Source organism: Mustela erminea, chromosome 9 (genome assembly GCF_009829155.1).
Source record: "Mustela erminea isolate mMusErm1 chromosome 9, mMusErm1.Pri, whole genome shotgun sequence".
Lineage (NCBI taxonomy): Eukaryota > Metazoa > Chordata > Mammalia > Carnivora > Mustelidae > Mustela > Mustela erminea.
This window is the reverse complement of record NC_045622.1, coordinates 97,065,456-97,088,691: the sequence shown is the minus strand read 5'-3', so window position 1 is coordinate 97,088,691 and position 23,236 is coordinate 97,065,456. Positions and strand designations below refer to the sequence as shown.

Here is a 23,236-nt window from a genome sequence, read left to right as displayed (position 1 = left end):
ATGTTGGGTCACAGAGCTTACTTTAAAAAAAGACTTAAAAAGGGAAGGGGAGAAAACTTCATTAGAGATTTGGTAAGAATTGAAACATAGCTAACCCAGGTATTTTTCTTTATTTTTCTGGTTCTGAGGGTAGATAGAGTAAAGAAACTGAGCAACATTCTTTGAATGCAACTAATCATTCAGTTGTCATACATAACCTGGAATATACTCAGAAGTAGTCTTACTACCTATTTCACATGTGTCTCAGTTAGGTTCTAGCTTATTACTTCTGGTTCTCCCACTTGCAACATCAATGAAAACATTTGGAAGAGGATCACCATCTTTTGTTTCATAACTCAAAACATTTTTTATTTTTAGATACATAACTACCAATTGAAATGGTCATTGTAAGGAATATTATTTCTAAAGTGTCCATTTATCCAATTATTACATACCTCCTTTTAGCACTTGTCTCCTTAGGAACCCTATGAAATAAATCATAGCATACAACATAATAAAATCTGGAAGGGGCACTTGGGTGGCTCAGTGGGTTAAGCCACTGCCTTCGGCTCAGGTCATGATCTCAGGGTCCTGGGATCGAGTCCCACATCGGGCTATCTGCTCAGCAGGGAGCCTGCTTCCTCCTCTCTCTCTCTGCCTGCCTCTCTGCCTACTTGTGATCTCTCTCTGTCAAACAAATAAATAAAATCTTTAAAAAATAAATAAATTAAAAAAATAAAATCTGGAAGATTCTTGTTATATGTAATTTTAGGGAAATGAGATAGTTCTGGTTATTCCTTTTTTCTCTCTCTCTCTCTTTTTTTTTTTTTTAAGATTTTATTTATTTATTAGAGAGCAAGCAAGGGGAGTGGCAAGGAGAGGGAGAAGCAGTCTCCTGCTGAGCAAGGAGCCCGATGTGGGGCTCAGTCCCTGGACCCGGGGATCATGACATGGGCTAAAGGCAGCTACTTGAATGACTGAGCCACCCAGGCCCCCGGATACTGTTCCTTTTTATTTATTTATTTATTTATTTAATTTGTTGTTGTTCCTTTTTAGTGAGAATATTGTATTTCCTTTTTGTTCTTAGAAATACACTGTTCACTCATCAATCTCAAATTTGAGAAAATTCTTCTAGGATATGGTCCTCTTAATATCCATAGTCTGAAATTTTTCTTACCCGAAAAGTTTTACCATCATAATTAGAATGTCCAATGCCACTGTCTGTTTGTTTGCATTTATCTTCTAGTTGGTCTAATAATTGTGGGGTAGGGGCCCCTGGCTGGCTCGTTTGCTAGATCTTGGGATTGTAAGTTCAAGCCTCATGTTGGGCATAGAGCTTACTTAAAAAATAGTAATAATATGGGTGCCTGGGTAGCTCAGTGGGTTGCGTCTCTCTCTACCTTCAGCTCAGGTCATGATCTCAGGGTCCTGGGATTGAGCCCCACATTGGGCTCTCTACTTGGTAGGGAGTCTGCTTCCCTCTTTCTCTCTGCCTGACTGTCTGCCTACTTGTGATTTCTCTCTCAAATAAATAAATAAAATCTTTTTTTAAAAAATATAGTAATATTGGAGAGGAAGGAGACCGTGAAGATGTTGCCTCCAGACTTTACTTCCTTGAATGGTTGTATACTCTTTGGGGCAACACAATAAGAAAACTAAGGTGCACTAAGTGACAGTTCATTGCACTTTTGCCTCATTCTTGTAGATGATTCCATTATTTGGTTTTCTTATTAATTTTTTGTCTTTTTTAGTATTGCTGGAAACTGAGTAATGATTAATTCCTATAATGATGATATAGCAAACTTTCGAGATAGGTGGGGAATTGCAGAGATTCTATTATTTTAGATTTATAAAAGGATCTCAATGCATCCATTCTGGTTATTGTAAGAATAGAATCTGAGCTCAGGCTGTTTTGAAAATATTTGAATAAGCCATGAGGTATCAGTGCTTAAAAATAAAACTGTTGAAAAGAAAACTTCAGGGGCACCTGGGTGGCTCAGTGGGTTAAGCCTCTGCCTTCGGCTCAGGACATGATCTCAGGGTCCTGGAATCAAGCCCTACATCAGGCTCTCTGCTCAGCAGTAAGCCTGCTCACCCCCCAGCCCTCGCCTGCCTCTCTGCCTGCTTGAGATCTCTCTGTCTGTCAAATAAATAAAATTTTTAAAAAGAGAACCTCAAAATCCAAAGGTTTCCGACGCGTCTTTCCTAAAGAGTTGAACCTTGGGACGCCTGGGTGGCTCAGTTGGTTAAGCAGCTGCCTTCGGCTCAGGTCATGATCCCGGCGTCCTGGGATCGAGTCCCGCATCGGGCTCCTTGCTCCGCAGGGAGCCTGCTTCTTCCTCTGACTCTGCCTTCCACTCTGTCTGCCTGTGCTCTCTCACTTGCTCTCTCTCTGACAAATAAATAAATAAAATCTTTAAAAAAAAAAAAAAAAAAAAAGTTGAACCTCTTCGGGGTCAAGATAAACTTTCACAAGAATTATTGTCTTCCTTCAGTGTGGCTTTAATGGTTACAGGAGATAGATAAAAGTAAATACATACTTACGTGTTCATGAAACTGTAGAGAGAGTGTGTATGTCTTTGATGCATCAGAATTTAGAAATTCGATGAAGAGTATATTGGTACCTAGTTGAGAAACTTGAAGCACATTCATAAACAAAGATCAGAGTTTCAGTGTCACGTAATAGTTTTTGTGAACAGGTTCCTCCTTTTTCTTGCCAGTGAAGTAATCTGTGTGTTGTTTTCACAGTGGCATGGCAGAGAGGAATGCTAATTTTGAAGCGCTTCCTGAGGACTGGCGAGCAAGACTGAAGAGGAGGAAAATGGCTCCAAACACATAGTTTTGTGGGGGGAGTGGGGTTTTTTGTTTTTTGTTTTTTTTTTATTACTGATCTTTTTCTTCGTGTTCAGTTCAGAGTCTTCATCAGTTTTACTGTTGTCAATAAACTATAAATGTTAAGAGGGAGAGCATATGAATTTCCTGGGCAAAAGCATACACGTGCAGAGTTTTCACATTTACGAAATGTAATGTTTCTGTTTTGCTGAAGGGTGACGTTGACCGAACGCTTTGACATGGCTGCCTTTATTCTCACTCTGGCAAGCTCATTGTATCAGGTACATTAACCTCATTGATCTGGAACACGTGATTCAGGAGTATGATACCTCAGCAGAGCACTCGCTGACAAAAAGTGAAGGATCTTCTGTCTCATAGAGTCTCATTTAGTTCCTAGTGCGGCTCTCTCTCATTAACTTCTATCCAGAACAAGTGCAATTAAGAAGGCAGCTCTGTATTCTGTTTTGCTTAACTGGGATTATCCGAATCTCTGACCTCTTCTAGCCTGCCACCCCTGAAGTGCTGAGGTATATCGAGGTGTTTCTCTTGTGTTGACAGACCACCACACTCTCTAGAGATCTCTTTTTCAAAAATTCTAGAACTGGTAGCTCAGTCATTTCACATACCAGTGGCGTTATTCAAATTTCAATACAGGCAGCAGCAGGTGTTCGTATCTTTAATTTTGAGGATTTCCCTCTCATATGTGTGGCAGTAAATGTAACAAGAGCCACTGTATGTATTAATGTGTCTCCATTGTCTCACCTTATTCCAAAATTCACCTCCCTTTTATGTGAATGTACTCTCCATAAAATTCCAGTATTTAAAAAGCAGTTTACTGTTCTGTACTTTCTATTGTATCACAATCAGGTAAAAGTCACTTTAAACTGAAGAAACGGCAAATTGTGTTTTAAAGCTGTTTGTATTTCTCCAGTTTCTGGCCTTGTAAATTTGTATATATGCTCTAATAAAGCTTTTTTTATACTTCTGATTGGTTATCCTTTTGCTCTTCCAAGGCTGTTATTTCATGATTATGTAATCAAGACTTGTTTTAAGTCCAGTCTTAATTTTTTTTTCTTCTAAATACAGCAGAAGGCATGTGTGAACACTGAAGGACAGCTCTCGGGAAAAAGAAGAGCCACAGGATCTTGAGTCAGTGGGGGTGAGAGTGGTGGTGGGAACAGGGTGAGAAAACAGGGTTTTGGCACTAGAAGGTGCTAATAAGACTTGTATTTTGGAGCTTGTACTCTATAATATTAGCTAATGTTTGACCTAAAATCCTGGAAATGATGTTATGTGGTTTTGAAGATGGACTTTTTCCCTGATTATAAAGGTAATCTCTACTTTGGTTATGTTCATATAAAGCTAACCAAAGACAGCAATCAATGGTTTGAATTTTATTCCAATCTATTTATATGCATGTAAGTGGGAAGTTTTACCTACTCCATGTCACGTATACTGGTGTGTTGGATTTCTTTTTACCATTATGCAGGTGTTGGGGTGACATTTTGTATACAAACTTATAATTTGTGTAGAGCAAATTTGTAGAAATAAAGGCTACCAACTAGCAATTAAAGCTTTTGCTTTAACTATCTAGCAGTTTTCTAGACTTGTAGGAATTGCTGCAGAGCACCAGTACCTTTGTCACTATCTTTTTTTTGAGAGCAGAGTGAGGGAAAGAACTTGAGTAGGGGAGAGGCAGTGGGAGAGGAAGAACCTGGCTCCCGCCTGAGCAGGGAGCCCAATGTGGTGCTCGATCCCAGGACCCTGGGATCATGACTGGGCACCCAGGTGCCCCCATTTGTTACTATCTTAACAGAATGGAGCACTTTGAAGTCTGACAATTTGATGGTCAAAATGTGTTTTTGAAATCTATCTATGGGGTGGCGAGATTACAACTTTAAAGGAGAGGAGAAACTGCTCCCTTTGAGCAACACCTGACAGTTAACCTAAGGCTAAGGAATAGCAAAGAAGTTTGGGATTTTTTTTTTTTTTTTAAGATTTATTTTTTGCTTTTTTAAAGATTTTATCAGCACAAGCAAGGGGAGAGGCAGGCAGAGGGAGAAGCAGGCTCCCGCTGAGCAATAAACCCTGTTTGGGACTCAATCCCAGGACTGAACCACCCAAGAGTCCCAATATTTAGAGAGCACGAACGGGAAGAGCGGAGGGAGAGAGAATCCTATGCACACTCGGGGAGCCTGAGCCAAGGCAGGGCTTGATCTTGCGACCTGAGCCCAAGCCAAGAAACATGCTTAAGGAAGTTCGGAATATTTTCATGGACCACCAGCTGTCCTTGTATTCACCAATCCAATTTCGATGCCCCAGAAGCGGGGCTGCAACATGACCTGAAAGGAGCAGTGCGTCTGAAAAACGGGTCTGGCCGCACTGGTGAACATTTCTCAAGATCACACGCAGGCGCCGGGGGCGGGGCCTCGCTCCCCGGAAGAGTCCCGCTGTCCTGCCCTCCCGCTTCCGACTCGAGGTTGCTAGGCTACCGGGACCCTAGCAGAAAGCTGTGGCTGGCGAGCGCCGGGAGCGTGTTCTCTGAGCGCTGCGAGGCTCGGCAGCCTTCCCTGCTGTGCGGTGGCCTCCCGCCTCGCTTAGGCTTCTCTGCTGCCGCAGGCGTCGCGCACACCCCTGCTGCCCAGACGGGCCGGGGAGCGGAGGCGGTCGCACCCTTCCTTCCGCCCTCCTAGGAAATCTCTACACCTCCTCTCCGACTCTTCAGGGAAACTACCCCTCACCACTTATCCCGGCACCAGGAAGCCCTGAACCCCTGAATTCCATTTTCAGGGCCCGCTCTCCGGGCCCGTGACCTTTCTTTTTTTTATCTACTCTGAGGTAACTCGGTCGGATCCCTCCATCCCCATTTCTTTCACGTTCCTGTCGCGTCCTGGTCGGGGGTATCTCCCTCCTCCGAGAGGGAAGCATGGGAGCAGCAAGGGGCCCGGCGCCTCAGGAGGCGCAGACTGGAAGACAAGCCCCCCTCCCTCATTCCTCAGGTATGCCTCGGGCCCTCAAGAGTAGGAACCAGGAGCCCAGTGCTTGGACGTTTACGAGGCTGGACTGGCCGAGACAGGGTTTCTTAACGTCGCGTCAGAGCCGCGCAGGTGGAGGAGGGTGGGGGGAAATCGGCAGTGGTTTTTTTGTGGTTTTTTGTTTGTTTGTTTGGTTGGTTGGTTGGTTGGTTGGTTGGTTTTTCCTCTCAGTTGTCCTGTTCTGGTTTTTTAGCTTCTGTGTAATCCGCTGCCCTTCTGGAAACTGGGCAGGGGTTGTGGCTGGATGCCGGTGTCACTGACTTGTCTTCAGCATACCGTGCAGAAGTAACATGTTCCCAGCATTGGAAACAGAGCTAAAGCAGGAGGTCGGTACACCCCCCTCTCCAGGAACTCCACAGAAATCCAATACTACTAGATCAGAAGGTATATTCTGGTGGCACCTTTTTCTAGCAGGAGATCTTGATTCCCAAGATAGAATAATTTGCATGAATGTCTTTCAGTTGGTTTGTTTACAGAAGTCCTCGCAAACTCAGGAACTGTTGTCCTTTGCAAAGATTTTTGTGTGCCTTTTGTTAAGAGTTCAGTATTCTTTGAAAGGACTTTCCTGCTTGATTCGGCTTTTCCTTTCACAGACTCTTCCTGATCCCTATGAAGACTTTATGTACCATCATCTTCAATACTACGGCTATTTTAAAGGTAATATCACATTCTTACCTAGCATCACCTTTCCTGCCTTCATGGAGTAAATGGTTAGATTAACTGGAGAGTTACACTCGGATAAATTAGTGATGGCTCTTCTAGCACCAGGGAAAGATGAAGGGAAGTGAAAAGTACTTCATTATTGATCTGCTTTGTCACCTCTCCTGAGTCCCTGTGTATACAAGGGTCTGTCTTTCCTTGTACCAATACCACCACCCTTTCTTAATTACACTACATGGCATTAAATAGTCTTGATAATCTTGAAAGACATGTCCTCCATCTGTTCTTCGGAAGTATCTTTGCCATTCTTGCCTTTAACATGTAATTTCAGAATTAGCTTGTGATGTTTAAAAAATTGGAATTGCATTGAATCCACAGATCAGATTTCACAAGAAATGAGAGTTTTCCAATACTGGGTTCTGCAATCTCTTTTTTATTTTCATTCTGGGGGGTGTTCTGCAACCTATGAATATACCCTAGTTCTACATTTACAAAGATCTTGCTTAATATCTCCCAATAAAGATTTGTAATTTTTTCATGGAACGTCATATTATTATGTCACCGTAAATGGTATCTCTTTCTATTTTTATTTTCTAACTTTGTTCCTGGTATTTAGAAATAAAATTAAGTCTCAATATTGATTTTCTTTCTATCAACCTTATTAAATTTTCTTACTGTTTCATTTTTAAAGTGATTCCTAATTTGTTGAAAACTGAATTTCCAGTTTGCCAGATTCAGCAGAGCCCTCAAGACAAAGCAGCTTTGGGCACCTTGCTCTTTCCACCCCACCATGCTGCTCCTCAAGTCTCTCCTCACTGTAAAATGGAGAATATGTGCTTAACTCACGGAAATTAGAATATGAAAGCTCTTTAGAAAATGGGATGTATTCTTTGTACAGACCTGTGGTGGTGATGGGTAGTAACAAGTAGTGGCACTTTTGGTACTAGTAGTGGTTTGGGTATTGGCCTAGATGTTACAGGCGATGAAGCGGCCTTCCAGCACTTTTAATTACATTGTGTATTTGTAGCTCAGAGAGGCAGTTTACCAAATTCAGCTACACATCAGCATGTTTGGAAGAATAATCCTCGCTACCTGGTGAGTGGCTCTTTTGGGGAAAGAGAGGATGTGATACCAGACCCGCTGCAAAAGGAGAAGCTACTATGTGAGTAATGATCAGTGTGTATGAGCCCCAGAAACCCCTCTGCCTTGAGCCACTTCTTGGGGTATTCGGGAGAACATGGCCTAACATGGGTAAACCAGAGGAATAGCCTTGGCCAGTTTCTGACATCACTCAAAAATGTTATACCTAGATCCACTTTGGATTACAGGTTTATTTAATTTAATTTTATTTTTTAAAGATGTTATTTATTTGTTAGAGTGAGAGAGAGAGAGCACAGGCAGGCAGAGTGGCAGGCAGAGGCAGAGGAAGAAGCAGGCTCCCCACTGAGCAAGGAGCCCCATGCGGGACTAGATTCCAGGATCTAGGAACATGACCTGAGCCAAAGGCAGCCACTTAACTGACTGAGCCACTGGGGCATTCCTGGATTATAGGTTTAAATTAAAATACTATACATTCCAGATTACTGATTTTTACACAATTGTGGCAGGTATATTTGTTAAGGCACTTTGTGTAAGAGTGGTGGAAACCAATTTCAGCTAGCTTAAAAATAATCTAATATATATATATATATAATATATTTATATATGTATGTATTTAAAGACCAAGGGGTGCCTGGGTGGCTCAGTGGGTTAAGCCTCTGCCTTCGGCTCAGGTCATAATCCTAGGGTGCTGGGATGGAGCCCCACGTCAGGCTCCATCCTGCTCAGCAGGGAGTTCCTCCCTCTCCCTCTCTGCCTGCTGCTCTGCATACTTGTGCTCTCTTGGTATGTCTCTGTTAAGTAAATAAAAATCCTTAAAGAAAAGAATGTTAAAAACCACACACACACACACACACACACACACACACACACAGTCAATAAGCTTATGAAAAGATGCTCGATTTCACCTCTAATTAAAGATACAAACCAAAATGTCAAGGTGCCATTTTTTTAATTAATGGGATTTGGGCAAAAATAATTTTCCAATTACACCTATACATAGAGGTCAGGGTATGGGGGAGCACTCTCCTACACTGCTTAGGGCTGTGGATGGGTCGACTACTTTAGGAAGACAATTTGGCAATATTTGGGAAATTTCCTTATTAGAATTTTCTGCATAACCCTTGATGCAGTAATTCCATTTTCAGATGTTTGCCCACAGCCCAGTGCCCTGAAGGCTCTTCCATTCTGCATCCCACAGCTCCTGGCAGGGAGTAGAAAGGCAGGGGTTGAGCAAAGGAAACTCATCTGGGTGGGATGGCTTATGAGCCAGCTGATTGCCTCTCTTCTGTTTCCTCCTGCCACATTTACTGACACTCAAGATAATAATAAGAAATATTTGCAAGCCTCAATATCATAAACACCATGAAATTCAAAATCCACTGGTAGAGGTAATAAAATGTGAATGAATTTTAGTGTGTAGTAGCTGATAGGGCTTCTTTTATTCATGTTTTGCTCATTGGCATGAAGATTTTTTTTTTAAGATTTTATTTATTTATTTGGTAGAGACACAGTGAGAGAGGGAACACAAGCAGGAGGACTAGGAGAGAGAGAAGCAGGCTCTCGCCAAGCAGAAGCCCGATGTGGGGCTCGATCCCAGGACCCTGGGGCGATGACCTGAGCTGAAGGCAGATGCTTAACTACTGAGCCTCCCAGGCACCCCAGAAGATTTTTTTTTTTATCATATTTGAAGCAAAGCATTTTTTAAAAAAGATTTTATCTATTTATTTATTTGAGAGAGAAAGAGAGATAGCACGAGCTGGGCGAGGAGGGTCCGTGGGACAGGGAGAAGCAGACTCTTGGCTGGGCAGTGAGCCGGACACGGGGCTTGATCCCAGGACCGTGGGATCGTGACCCCAACCGAAGGCAGATGCTCAACCAACTGAGACATCCAGGTGCCACGCAAAGTGTTTTTTTTAAAGATTTTATTTATTTTAGAGAGAGAATGTGAGCAGGGAGAAGGGCAGAGGGAGACAGAAAATCTTAAGCAGACTGCATGCCCAGGAGAGGGCTTGAGGTGGGGCTCAATCCCAGGACCCTGAGATCATGATCTGATCCGAAGTCAGGAGTCCAATGCTCAACTGACTGAGCCACCCAGGTGCCCCAACAAAGCTTTTTTTTTTTTTTTTTTTTTTTTTTTAAGATTTATTTATTTAATTTAGAGATTGCGGGAGGGAGAGAGAGAGAGAACAGGAGCACGGGGGTAGTCGGGGAGAGAGAATCTCATGCAGACTCCCTGCTGGTCATGGAGCCTGATCCCACAGCCCTGAGATCGACCTGAACCAAAATCAAGAGTCTGAGACACCCCAGCACCCCACCAGTTTGTCTTCTTGCCAGCAGGTTCTGAGAGTACCTGTTTACTTACACCTGTGTCGGGATGAATGTGAAAACACACAAATGATTTTCCTGTCTGTTAGGTAGTAAACTAGTATCTCCTTGTCATACTGGTTTCCAGTTCTTTACGAGGGAATTGGAGCGAGTTTACCATCTTTTCAAATGTTTGTTGTTCCCTCCCCCCATTAAACTAGGGAAAAGATTAAGAGAGAGAAAAAATAGAGCCCTGAAATTTAAAAAAAATTTTTTTTTAAAGAAAAGACAGGTATCTGGGTGGCTCAGTTGGTTAAGCCTCCAACTCTTGGTTTCAGCTCAGGTCTTAATCTCAGGGTCATGAGATCAAGCCCTGCCTTGGGCTCTGCCCGCAGTGTGGCGTCTTATTGTCCCTCTCCCTCTGCTCCTCCCCACCACCACAGGCTCTCTAAAATCAATCAATCAATTAATCAATCAATCTTTTTATTTTTTTATTTTTTTATTTTTTTAAAAAGAAGGAATGAGGGCACCTGGGTGGCTCATTCGGTTAAACATCTGCGTTTGGCTCAGGTCATGATCCCAGGGTCCCAGGATCGAAACTCATATCAGCCTCCTTGCTTAGCAGGGAGTCTGCTTCTCCCTTTCCCAAGCACCCCCCCGCCCCATCATGCCCTTGTGTGTGCATGCTCTCTCTCTCTCTCTCAAATAAATAAACAAAATCTTTTTTTTTTTTTAAGATTTTATTTATTTATTTGACAGACAGAAATCACAAGTAGGCAGAGAGGCAGGCAGAGAGAGGAGGAAGCAGGCTCCCCATGGAGCAGAGAGCCCGATGTGGGGCTTGATCCCAGGACCCTGGGATCATGACCTGAGCCGAAGGCAGAGGCTTAACCCACTGAGAAAACGATAAATGGGGCCCTAACTCAGGGTTGGTGGGGGGCGGCAGTGAAAGGGTTAGGGAAAGAGAGCAGACAAAAAAGTCACAGATCCTTAGGACAAACCGTGCCTCTTCCTTCCTTTTTCTAGGGCCCACTTGTCTACCTTCCACCGTGCACAGACAGATAGAGGCTGTGAGCAGAGGTATTCCTTGTCCTTCCAGACCTGAAAACTCAAACTGCTTTCTGGGAGTTGTCTTCACTCACTGCTCTCCCCGCCAGATCTGGCACTCCCACACCCCGGGACCTTCTTCCTTTCCTCCCTCTCGCCCTTCCTTTCTTTTCCTTCTTCCTCTCATTTGCCTTCTTGTTCCCTGCCCTGGAAGCCTCTTTTCCTCCCTTTTTTCTCAGTCTGTTTCCCAAGAGCTCATCTTTCTCTCCTGCCCTGCTCACCCCCCTCCCCTCCCGTTGGCCCCTCTTCATTAGTCTCCCTGTCCTCCCAACCACTGGTTTTTGATCTTGAAAGTTAATTTGTAGATTGTTTCACTGTAGTTAATAAGCCTCAGGTATTTTTCTCTAAAATGCTAATAGGTGAAATAAAAGTTTTCTCTTTTGCCTCTCTCTAAGCAAAAATAATATGACATTATTTGATTTAAAAGACAAAAATTAGGGCTCCTGGATGGCTCAGTGGGTTAAGCCTCTGCCTTTGGCTCAGGTTATGATCTCAGAGTCCTGGGATCAAGCCCCTCCTTGGGCTCTCTACTCAGCAGGGAGCCTGCTTCCCCTCTCTTCCTGCTTCTCTGCCTACTTGTGATCTCTATTTATAATAAATAAAATCTTAAAAAAAAAAAAAAAGACAAAAATTTTCGGGGCACCTGGGGATCTAAGTCGTTGGGCATCTGCCATTAGCTCAGGTCATGATCCCAGGGTTAGCTGGGATCAAGCCCCATGTGGAGCTCCCTGCTCATCGGGGAGCCTGCTTCTCCCTCTCCTTCTGTCCCTCTCCCTGCTTGTGCTCTCTCTCTCTCCATCAAATAAATAAATAAAATCTATTTTTTTTAAAGATTTTATTTATTCATTTGACAGACAGAGATCACAAGTAGGCCGAGAGGCAGGCAGAGAGAGAGGAAAGGAAGCAGGCTCCCCACTGAGCTGAGAGCCCATATGGGGCTTGATTTTAGGACCCTGGGATCATGACCTGAGCTGAAGGCAGAGGCTTTAACCCACTGAGCCACCCAGGCTCCCCTAAATAGAATCTTAAGGAAAAAAAAAATACAAAAAATTTTCTTTGAGCTTTACATTTAAATATTTAATAGACTACACAGAATGTTAATGTAACTTTTTGTAATTTCGATGCTGTAATCCTAGACTGAATCTTCTCTTTAAAGGAGACACATGTCTAGGATTGTGCCCCTGTGCTCATATTCTAATACAGTGCTTCAAGTTAGTCATCACGGTTGAGCAGCCAAGTCCTCAGAGAGGAAAAGAAAGCCACTCACTCATTCCCTTTCCCCTTGCAGATTCCCTCATGCTTGGTTCACCACTTAAGAGCAGACAGCTTCTTCATGATGAGTTTGGAGAAGTAAAGCCATGTCTTCGAGAACCACGAGATCTCTTTGCCTTCTTCTCCAGCAGTGGGCCACTGCAGGCTCCAAGGTGGCCAATAGAATGTGAGGTCATCAAGGAAAGCCTTTGTCATATCGGTAATGTGACTTATGTGTCGTGGTACTGCTGTTCTGACAGACACTGTTTTTTTTTAAACAAAGATTTTATTTATTTACTTGACAGAGAGAGAGAACACAAGCAGGGGAGAGGTAGGCAAAGGGAGAGGGAGAAGCAGGCTCCCCGCTGAACAGAGAGCCTGCTGTGGGCCTCCATCCCAGAACCCCACGATCATGACCCAAGCTGAAGGCAGACGCTTATCCGACTGTGCCACCCAGTCGGTGGCACAGTCCTGAAATGATTAAGTCCTGGGAAACTGATACATACTGATCAAAGTAAAAAGTAACACTACTGTGTAAACTCAGATGCTTCTGAGGTTATTGGAATGGGAAGATATCTTTCTAGAGGCCAAAATACATCAATACTTAAATCTGTTTTCTAGTATTCCTGTCTCAGTATTAATATGGCTGGTTGAGTTTTATGAGTTGTATTTTTACCAGCCTTGGTATAATTGATGAATACTATTTGTACTAGAACATTGTGGTTATTGTTTTTAATTGTGTTTCGAGTTTGTTGGGAGTTTTTTTTAATGGAATGGTGGAGACTATTTTTGTGAGATTGCTGGTTATATCTCTGAGCTATTGGTGGTGCAGGTACAATCTTAAGCATTCATTATATGAGGCACTTCTAAGGTGGGTTCCATTGAAAAGTGGAGACTTTTCTAATGGCTAGAACACTTGTACCTATCAAGCACTGTGTCTCTGTTTTAGACTGCTAGATAAACAACTGGATGTTTCTTACTTTCACACTTCCCTCTTACGCTTATTCATTCAGTATATATTTATTAAGCTTCTGCTGTATGGTAAATGCAGCACTCGTGTTACAGAATGATGATGAACAAGATGGAGACACCCAGAGTTCACGTACTGGTAGGGATGCTGAAGATATACCCAGGGCATTGCCTAGAGTTTGGTCCCTCTAGGAACACTTAACCTGAGCCTGGAAGATTAGGGAGGGTTTCTGAGGAGTTGACATGTAAGTTGAGATCTGGTAAGTTACAAGTGATCCAACTGAGAGAAAATATTCCAGTTAGAGGACATGGAAGAAGAGCCTGGCATGTCTGGGCAACCAGGGAGCACTGAGCATGAAAGACAAGAGCTAACGCTCAAAATATAGGGATGTGCTCTACATCTTAACTGGGCACAGAACTGCTCTTTAGGTGTTTGAAAATCTGGGGGAGGGATGGCATTTTGAGTTGGTACAATAACTGAGAAGTCCTAAGAGCATTTGTCCCTACCCTGGACAATTTTTGAATTAAAGTCCAAGTTGATCTGGACGAACAGTGGGATTTTGCTATTCCTATATAAAATAGGCAAAGAAAATTCCTCTGAGGATTTTAGACTCAGTTCCAAGAGAGGGGAAAAAGTGGGAAACTGGAATTTAATAATCACATTATTGCAGGGATAATCCACAAAAGCACAAGATTTTTTTTTTTTTTTTTAAGTAAGCTCTGTGTTCAACATGGGACTTGAACTCACCACCCCAAGATCAAGAGTTGCATTCTCTACTGATGGAGCCAGCCAGACACCCTAGCACTAGATCTTTTAGAAAGATCATTTAAAAATACACTTATAAAAAAAAATAAAAAATAAAAATACACTTATTTTTTTAATTTCAAGGAAATTTAATAACAAGCACCCTAAGGTTTCAACCAAATTGATAGCCTCATCACTCCCTATCACGTTATAGATAAGAATTTAGCATTGTTTTATTACTGAGCTATGCCTTTATTATTTGTTCTTTTTTTTTTTTTTTCCAATCAGAAGATAACATTAGAAGCAGTTAAAAAAAAAAAAAATTAAGGACAGATTTTGGAGTAATTCCAGTGAGATTCTGGGCCCAGATCTACCTACTAACTGAATGACCTTGAGCTAGTTATTTTTTTTAAATTCAAGTTTATTTAAACTGAAAAAACAGGGGTGCCTAAGTGGTAGCTGAGCATCTAACTCTTGATTTTAGCTCAGGTTATTATCTCAGGGTCATGGGGTTGATGCCCACATCAGGCTTTCTGCTCAGCGGGAATCTGAGATTCTCTCTCTCCCTCTGCTCCTCCCCCTGAAATAATAAATAAATAAATCTTGAACTGAAGAAACAAAAACAATTCACCCATTTCTCCTATCCACCTCTGGCAACCACCAATGAGCTTTTGTTTGTTTGTTTGTTTTGTTTTGTTGTTTGTGTAAGAGAAATCATAACAATATTTGCCTTTCTCCGTCTTATTTCACTTACCATAATGTCCTCAAGGTCTGTCCTTATTGTTAGAAATGACAAGATTTCATTCTTTTTTATAGATGAATAATATTCCATTGTATATTTATACCACAATTTCCTTATCCATTCATTCATTGATGAACACTTATGTTATTTCCATATCTTTGCTATTGTAAAGGATGCTGCAGTAGGGGTACACTTACCTTTTTGAGTTAATATTTCTATTTTCTTCAGATCAATACCCACAAATAGAATTGCTGGGTCATATGGTAGTTCAATTTTTGATTTTTTGAGGAACCTCCATACTATTTTTCCATAGTGGCCGTACTAACCTAATTTCCACCAATACAAGGGTTCCCTTTTCTCCATATTCTTGCTAACACTTGTTATTGGTAAGTGTAAATAACACTTGTTATTTTGTGTGTGTGTGTAATTTTTTTATAGATTTTTTTTTCCATTTAGTTTTTTATTTAATCTCAGGGTCTGAGTTCAAGCCCCATGGTGAAAAAAAAATCAGGGGTGCCTGGATGGTTCCATTGCTTAAGTGTCTGCCTTCGGCTCAGGTCACAATCCCAGAGTCCTAGGATGAGCCCCGAGTCAGGCTCCCCTCTCAGCAGGGAGCCTGCTTCTCTGCCTGCCACTCCCCCCACTTGTGCTCTCCTCTCTGACAAATAAATAAATAAAATCCTTTTTTTAAAAAATGAAAAAAAAAATCAGGGAGCTTGAAGTCTCCGGCTTTGTTCTTCTCTCAAGATTTTTTTGGCTATTCAGAGTCTTTATGGTTCCATAGAAATTTTAGGACTATTTGTTCTATTTCTATGAAAATGCCACTGGACATTTAAAAAATATTAATTCTTCCAATCCATGAATATCTTTTCGCTTATTTGTGTTTTCTTTAATTGCTTTCATTAACGTCTTACCGTTTTCAATATACAACTTTTTCACCTCCTTAGTTAAATTTATTCCTGGAAATTTTATTCTTTTGATAAAATTGTAATGAGATTGTTTCTTTAGCTTATGTTAACTATCTTTCTGATAGTTCATTACTAGTGTATAAACATGCAACATATGTTTGTGTATTGATTTTATATCTTGCAACATTACTGAATTTATTTATTTTAATGATTTTTCGATCAAGTTTAGGGCTTTCTGCTCAGCAGGGAGCCTGCTTCCCCCCTCTCTCTCTACCTGCCTCTCTATCTACTTGTGATCTCTCTCTATATATCAAATAAATAAAATCTTTTTTTTTCAAATAAATAAAATCTTTTTTTTTTTTTTTTTAAAGATTTTATTTATTTATTTGTCAGAGAGAGAGAGAGAGTGAGAACGAGCACAGGCAGACAGAGTGGAAGGCAGAGGCAGAGGGAGAAGCAGGCTCCCTGCGGAGCAAGGAGCCCGATGTAGGACTCGATCCCAGGACGCTGGGATCATGACCTGAGCCGAAGGCAGCTGCTTAACCAACTGAGCCACCCAGGCGTCCCAATAAATAAAATCTTTAAAAAAAAAAGTCTTTAGTGTTTTTTGCATGTCATGTAATCTGCAAATAGTAACAGTTTGACAGTTTTACTCATTCCTTTCCAATTTGGATGCCTTTTATTTCTTTTTCTTGCCTAATTGCTCTAGCAAGGCCTTAAAATTCTATGTTGAATAGAAGTGGCTAGAGTTGGCATCTTTGCCTTGTTCCCGATCTTAGAAGATAGGCTTTCAGCTTTTACATTTTGTTATTAAGGTTTTATTTATTTATTTGTCAGAGAGGGAGAGAGAGGCAGGACTCGACCCCAGGACCTTGGGAACATGACCTGAGCTGAAGGCAGGTCTTCGCTGACTGAGCCACCCAGGCATCCCACAGCTTTTTACATCTGAGTGTGCTTTTAGCTGTGAGCTTTTCATATATGGCCTTTACTATGTTGAGGTTCCCTCTATACTCACTCTGTTGAGTTTTTATCATAAATGGATGTTGAATTTTGCCAAATGTTTTTTATTTGCATCTATCAAAATGATTATATGATTTTTACACTTCATTTTTTGACTGTGGTATATCACATTAACTAATTTGCAGAAGTTGAACCATCTTTGGATCCCTGGAATAAATACCATTTGATCAGGTATATAATCCCTCTAATGTATTATTCAATTTCAGTTGTGTTTTTGTGTGCCCTTGGTGTTCATCAATGACTACTGTACTTAAAATAATACTGAGATGGGACGCCTGGGTGGCTCAGTGGGTTAAGCCACTGCCTTCGGCTCAGGTCATGATTCCAGGGTCCTGGGATCGAGTCCCACATCGGGCTCTCTGCTCAGCAGGGGGCCTGCTTCCCTTCCTCTCTCTCTGCCTGCCTCTCTGCCTACTTGTGATTTCTCTCTGTCAAATAAATAAATAAAATCTTTAAAAAAAAAAAAATAATACTGAGAAGTTGCCCAAGTCCCATATAAGAAATTTTTAGAATTGAGTGTTAATGAAAAAATTTTGTTTCCCCTGAAATAATTGATATACTTGTTCCTCTATAGTAATAAAGAAGTACATAACTAAACTTATTTTCCTGACTTTAAAAAGAAGCTCAGCACACCTGGCTGGCTCCATCAGTGGAGCAAACAACTCTTGATCTCTTGATCTTGGGATTGTGAGTTCAAGGCCCACGATGGGTGTAGGGATTACTTAAAAATACAATCTTAAAAAAATAAAAAATAAAAATAAATAAAAAGTAGCTCAGGGCCAAATTTTAGAGAGTTGTTATAGGTCAACTATATCGACATTTCTGGCTTATTTTTAACTCTTCTATTTAAAGTTTATACTTCTGTTGTATATGCTTTTTGTTAAAAATCACCTCATAGTCCGTATGGAAAGAAGCAAAACATAAATTTACAAACAAATTGGAAACTGAGTGTGGGATTTGGTTTGATTCAACCAAACTAGTCGCTTGAATAATAATTATTATAATTGTATATTACTTTTGGATAAAGAACCTTTTATATTATTTCTTATTTTGTGCTTTTTAATGTTTTCTTTCAGAGTGGGTTCCACCTCAACCAGAATATTTCTATCAACCTACAGGAAATGAAAAATTACCAGAAATTGTAGGAGAAGAAAAAGGCACAGTTGTCTATCAATTAGATTCAGGTATTGTTATTTACACTGAACAGTCAGTGATTAATCATGACAGAATTATAATAAACATGTTTTCTGTAATAACAGTGATTTTTTAAAAACCTATAGTTTAGTGATAAATAAACAGTCTTTCCAGACCAACCTAAATAGGAACCCTGATATTCATAGCCAGTCAGCTTTAAAATTTCAGTTGTTTTTTTAAAATGATGGTATTATGTCTTAAGAGTTCTAAGCCCAGGGAACCTGGGTGGCTCAGTTGTTAAGCGTCTGCCTTTGGCTCAGGTCATGATCCCAGAGTACTGGGATCCAGCCCTGAATCAGGCTCCCTGCTCAGCTGGAAGCCTGCTTCTCCCTCTCTCATTCCCTCTGCCTGCGTTCCCTCTCTCACTGTGTGTTTCTCTGTCAAATAAATAAATAAAATCTTCAAAAAAAAAAAAAAAAGAGGGGCACCTGGGTGGCTCAGTGGGTTAAACCTCTGCCTTCGGCTCAGGTCATGATCTCAGGATCTTGGGATCGAGCCCTGCTTCGGGCTCTCTGCTCAGCAGGGAGCCTGCTTCCCCCTCTCTCTCTGCCTGCCTCTGTGCCTACTTGTGATCTCTCTCTCTCTGTATCAAATAAATAAATAAAATCTTAAAAAAAAAAAAAGTTCTAAGCCCATTTTAGAGCTTCTTCTGTGTCATTCCCCTTCCTAAAATTCAGATATTGGATATTCGGGGAACTTGCTCTTCTTTTCTCCATCTCTGTGTGTACTTTAGTAATTACTTTGTAGTATGTGCATATGACTATCATTTCCTATGTGGTTAATTAATTTCCATTAATTTGTAGGCTTCTTACAAGTAGAATCCACATCTTTTTAAAAAATTTGTAGAACAGCAATAGCAAAATATACATTCTTTTCAAAGACACATGGTACATTCCCCAGGATACCTTATATGCTAGGTGGTAAAGCAAGTCTTAATATACTTTAAAAAATTGAAATCATACAAAATATATTCTCTGACCACAATAAAATTGAATTAGAAATCAACAACAGTGGGCGCCTTGGTGGCTCAGTTGGTTGAGCGTCCTACTCTTGGTCTCAGCTCGGGTCTTGATCTCAGGATCATGGGTTTGAGCCCCATGTTGTGTTCCATGCTGGGCTTGGAACCTACTTAAAATTAAAAAATTTTAAAAATCTTGGGGCACCTGGGTGGCTCAGTGGGTTAAGCTGCTGCCTTCGGCTCAGGTCATGATCCCAGCGTTCTGGGATCGAGTCCCGTATCGGGCTCTCTGCTCAGCAGGGAGCCTGCTTCCTCCTCTCTCTCTCTCTCTGCCTGTCTCTCTGCCTACTTGTGATCTCTCTCTGTCAAATGAATAATAAAAAATCTTTAAAAAAAAAAATAAATAAATAAAAATCAACAACAGGGGGCACCTGGGTGGCTCAGTGGGTTAAAGCCTCTGTCTTCGCTCGGGTCATGATCTCAGGGTGCTGGGATTGAGCCCTGCATCAGGCTCTCTGCTTGGCAGGGAGCCTACTTCCTCCTCTCTCTCTGCCTGCCTCTCTGCGTCCTTGTGATCTCTGTCTGTCAAGTAAATAAAATCTTAAAAATAAATAAATAAAATATTTTTTAAAAATCAACAACAGAATGAAATCTAGGAAATGGACAAATATTTGGAAATTGAACAGCACGTTTCTAAGTAACCCATGGGATAAAGAAATCATAAGGGGGATTTAAAAATGTTTTAAATTGAGTGAAAATAAAATGACATATCAAAATTTTAAAGGATGCAGCTAAGCACTGCAAGGTAAACGTATGGCTTTAAATGCCTATATTTGAAAGGAAGAAAGATCTCAAATCAATTACCTAAGCTTTCACATTAATAAATTAGTAAAATAAGCACAAACTAAGTCCAAAGCAACCAGAGGGAAGAATATAAAAAAGATAAGGATGGGAATCAGTGAAAATGGAAAACAGGAAAATAATCTGGAAAATCAAACCAAAAGTTGGTTCTTTGGAAACATCCACAAAATTGACAAAACTTTAGCTAGACCAACCATGAAAAAAGAAGAGGAGATACAAATTACCAAGATCAGGATTGAGAGGGGGCAGAAACATCAAATCTATAAAAATCAAAATAATTACAAGGTACAACTTAATGCCAACAAATTAAACAACATAGAAGAAGGGGAAAAGCTGTTAGAAAAATACAAATTACCACACCTGACTTAGGGAGAAACTTTTTTTTTTTAAAGATTTTATTTATTTACTTGACAAAGATCACAAGTAAGCAGAGAGGCAGGCAGGGTGGAAAGCAGGCTCCCTGCCAAGCAGAGAGCCTGAATCAGGGCTCGATCCCAGGACCCTGAGATCACGGCCCGAACTTAAAGCAGAGGCTTAAACCACTGAGCTACCCAGGCAACCCCTCCGGAAGAAACTTTAAAAGTCTGAATAGACTAAAACAAAGAAGTTGTGAATTAGTAATTAAAAATCTTCCTGCAGGGGCGCCTGGGTGATTTGGTTGGTTGGGTGGCTGCCTTTGGCTCAGGTCATGATCCTGGGGTCCTGGGATCAAGCCCCACATCGGGCTCCCTGCTCAGTGGAGAGCCTGCTTCTCCCTCTCCCTCTGCTTGCTGCTCTGCCTACTCATACTCTCTATCTGTGTCCTAAAAAAACAAAACAAAACAAAAAAAAAACTTGAAAAAAAAAGTCTTCCTGCAAAAGGGTGCCTGGGTGGCTCAGCTAGCTAGTGTCTGGCTCTTTGGATTCTGCTCAGGACATGGTCTCGTGGGTCATGTGATCAATCCCTGTCTCAAGCTCCACACTCAGTGGGGACTTTGCTTGAGGTCCTCTCCCTCTGCCCCTCCCCTCACTTGTTCATGAGTTTTCTCTTTCTCTCTCTCTTTCTCTAAAATAAATAAATTAATTAAAAAAAAATCTTCCTGCAAAGAAATTCCTTGGCCAGTTGGGGACAGGGCTTGTTTGAATTATATCAGACATTTAAAGATGAAATAGTACTGATCTGTAGTAGTAATAAAACTACTCTGAAAATAGTAGCTGGAGGAAATATTTCCAACTGTTTATGAAGCTAGTATTCAGTTAGACATCCCAGGAAAACTATATTCCTTACAAATATAAATACAAAAAATCCTCAACCAAATACTAGCAAACAGGGGCACCTTGGTGGCTCAGATTGTGAGGCATCTGCCTTTGGCTCAGGTCATGGTCTGCAGGTCCTGGGATCGAGACTCTTGTTGGGCTCCCTGCTCAGTGGGGCGTCTGCTTCTCCCTCTCCCTCAGCCTCTCCCCCTGCTCATGCTTGCTTTTTTTCTCTTTGTGTCTCTCTGTCTCAGATGAATAAATAAAATCTTAAAGAAACACAAATACTAGCAAACGAAATCCAACAGCTTATTAAAAGGGTTATATAACATGACCAAAGGGGATTTGTACCAGGAATGCAAGGGTGGTTCAAGCTAAGAAAATCAATGCGATACACCACGTTAATAGAACAAAGGGAAGAAACACACAGTCATGTCAACTAATGCAGAAAAAGCATAAGAACATTCAGAAAACTAGGAATAGAAGAGAATTCCTCTGCTTGAAAAGGGTATTTATGGAAATGATGGATCAATTTCACACTCACTAAAATAGCTATAATAAAAATAAAGACTAACAAGTGATGGGTAGGATATGGAGCTGGTGGTAATAACATTTAAGACAGAAAGGAGATAAGGTGCCAGGTTGGTTCAATCATTAGAGCATGCTGGAAGATAGGATTTTGATCTCAGGGTCATGAGTTCAAGCTCCCTATGGGGATATGGTATAAAAATTTGCTTAAAAAAAAAAAAAGGAGATACAATGTTCAAGAGTAATGAACCTGGAAATGTAATAGGAACCTTCCCAAGGAAGAGGAAGTAGCTTTGAATTAATAAGGTCAAGATGCCAAGTTAGTAATAGGGAGGGGACATGGCAAGATAAAGAAGCTGCCAATAAGGTCATCCTTTGGGGTACCTGGGTGGCTCAGTCAGTTAAACGTCTGCCTTCGGCTCAGGTCATGATCCCAGGGTCATGGGATTGAGTCCTGGGATTGAGCAACAGGCTCCTTGCTCAGCAGGGAGCCTGCTTCTCCCTCTGCCTGTCCCTCCTCCTGCTTTGTGCTCTCTCTCTGACAAATAAATAAAATCTTAAAAAAAAAATAAGGGCATCCTTTGTCATCACTAAAAATCATCTGATACTTATTGCACACAAAAGTATAAGAGCTACTCAGAACTTCTTTTTTTGAGATTTATTTATTTGAGAGACAGAGACCAAGAGCTCAAAGCATGAGCAAGAGGGACAGAGGGAGAGGGAGAGAAAATCTCAAGCAGACTCTGTGCTGTGCATGGAGCTGAACGTGGGGCTTGATCTCATGATGCTGAGATCATGACCTGAGCTGAAACAAGAGTCGGACACCTAACTGACTGTGCCACCCAGGCACCTCTAATCAGAACTTCTTTTTTTTTTTTTTTTTAAGATTTTTTTTATTTATTTATCAGAGAGAGAGAGGGAGAGAGAGCAAGTATAGGCAGACAGAATGGCAGGCAGAGGCAGAGGGAGAAGCAGGCTCCCCGCCGAGCAAGGAGCCCGATGTGGGACTCAATCCCAGGACGCTGGGATCATGACCTGAGCCGAAGGCAGCTGCCCAACCAACTGAGCCACCCAGGCGTCCCTAATCAGAACTTCTTAAGGGTTCTCTGAGGTTGGGAAATGCTGTGTTCAAAAAAATAGAAAGCAAAAGTATTCTCACAATTTGAAAATCAACCTCTGCTACGTAAGTAATGATCAGAAAGGAAATCGATTTTATTGGAGGAAGAATATGTACCAAGTTGAGTTAGAAATAAAGTGTATCAAGTCAATGAAATCAGGGGAGGCTATTAGAGAAACAACCAGAGGTAGGAGGGAGGGACTGTAATGCTTACATTTCTACAACTAACTTTGATATAATTGCATATTCTCTGCTCCCAGTTCCCCTGATGATGAGCTCTCATGTTAGTAATACTGTGTTGGAAAAAGCTATATGCAGTGAAGGGAGTAAGGTGAAGCAACTCACAGTTTATCTATCTAACTCCACCTTCTGGTGTGTCTAAGGAGGTTTTGGAGAGACTTTAAACTAAATGTAAGATCTTAAGTGGGTAGACTCAAGTTATAAATAATGGATAATGTATTTCTCCTGCCACCTCAAGAAAGTCTTGGGTATTAAAAGTCTGTTTTACCTCTTGCTGACCTGCTTGTAGTCATTGTCAATAAACCAGAAGACCATGAATCCACATTGCTTCATTTGTTCTATTCAGAGACATTTCCACACAGGAGGAAACCATAGGGCTAAAAGCTCATTCTCCTGAAAGGGCAGCTTTTGTGAGTTATTCTTATTGTCCTGCTTTTTTTTTTTTTTAA

At 41.2% G+C, this 23,236-nt stretch overlaps 2 protein-coding genes across 9 annotated transcripts in view; both read left to right on the top strand.

Annotated features, from left to right (window-relative positions):
- Positions 1–3,799, top strand: part of FNBP4 (formin binding protein 4) — a 41,287-nt gene extending 37,488 nt beyond the window's left edge. The window contains exon 17 of the mRNA XM_032356696.1: positions 2,728–3,799. Within this exon, the coding sequence (XP_032212587.1) occupies positions 2,728–2,818 (91 nt within the window). The 3' untranslated portion in view covers positions 2,819–3,799. The remainder of the gene's footprint in view (positions 1–2,727) is intronic.
- A 1,128-nt stretch (positions 3,800–4,927) lies between these two features.
- Positions 4,928–23,236, top strand: part of AGBL2 (ATP/GTP binding protein like 2) — a 42,154-nt gene continuing 23,845 nt past the window's right edge. For 3 of the 8 annotated variants that reach the window (XM_032359013.1, XM_032359014.1, XM_032359021.1), the window contains exons 1-7: positions 4,928–5,810; positions 6,040–6,172; positions 6,440–6,503; positions 7,534–7,668; positions 10,938–10,991; positions 12,307–12,489; positions 17,730–17,837. In XM_032359013.1, the coding sequence (XP_032214904.1) occupies positions 6,137–6,172; positions 6,440–6,503; positions 7,534–7,668; positions 10,938–10,991; positions 12,307–12,489; positions 17,730–17,837 (580 nt within the window). In that variant the 5' untranslated portion in view covers positions 4,928–5,810; positions 6,040–6,136. Of the gene's footprint in view, positions 5,811–6,039; positions 6,173–6,439; positions 6,504–7,533; positions 7,669–10,937; positions 10,992–12,306; positions 12,490–17,729; positions 17,838–23,236 lie in introns of those variants that run through there. The other 5 variants (XM_032359016.1, XM_032359015.1, XM_032359018.1 and 2 more) reach the window with 5 other exon arrangements.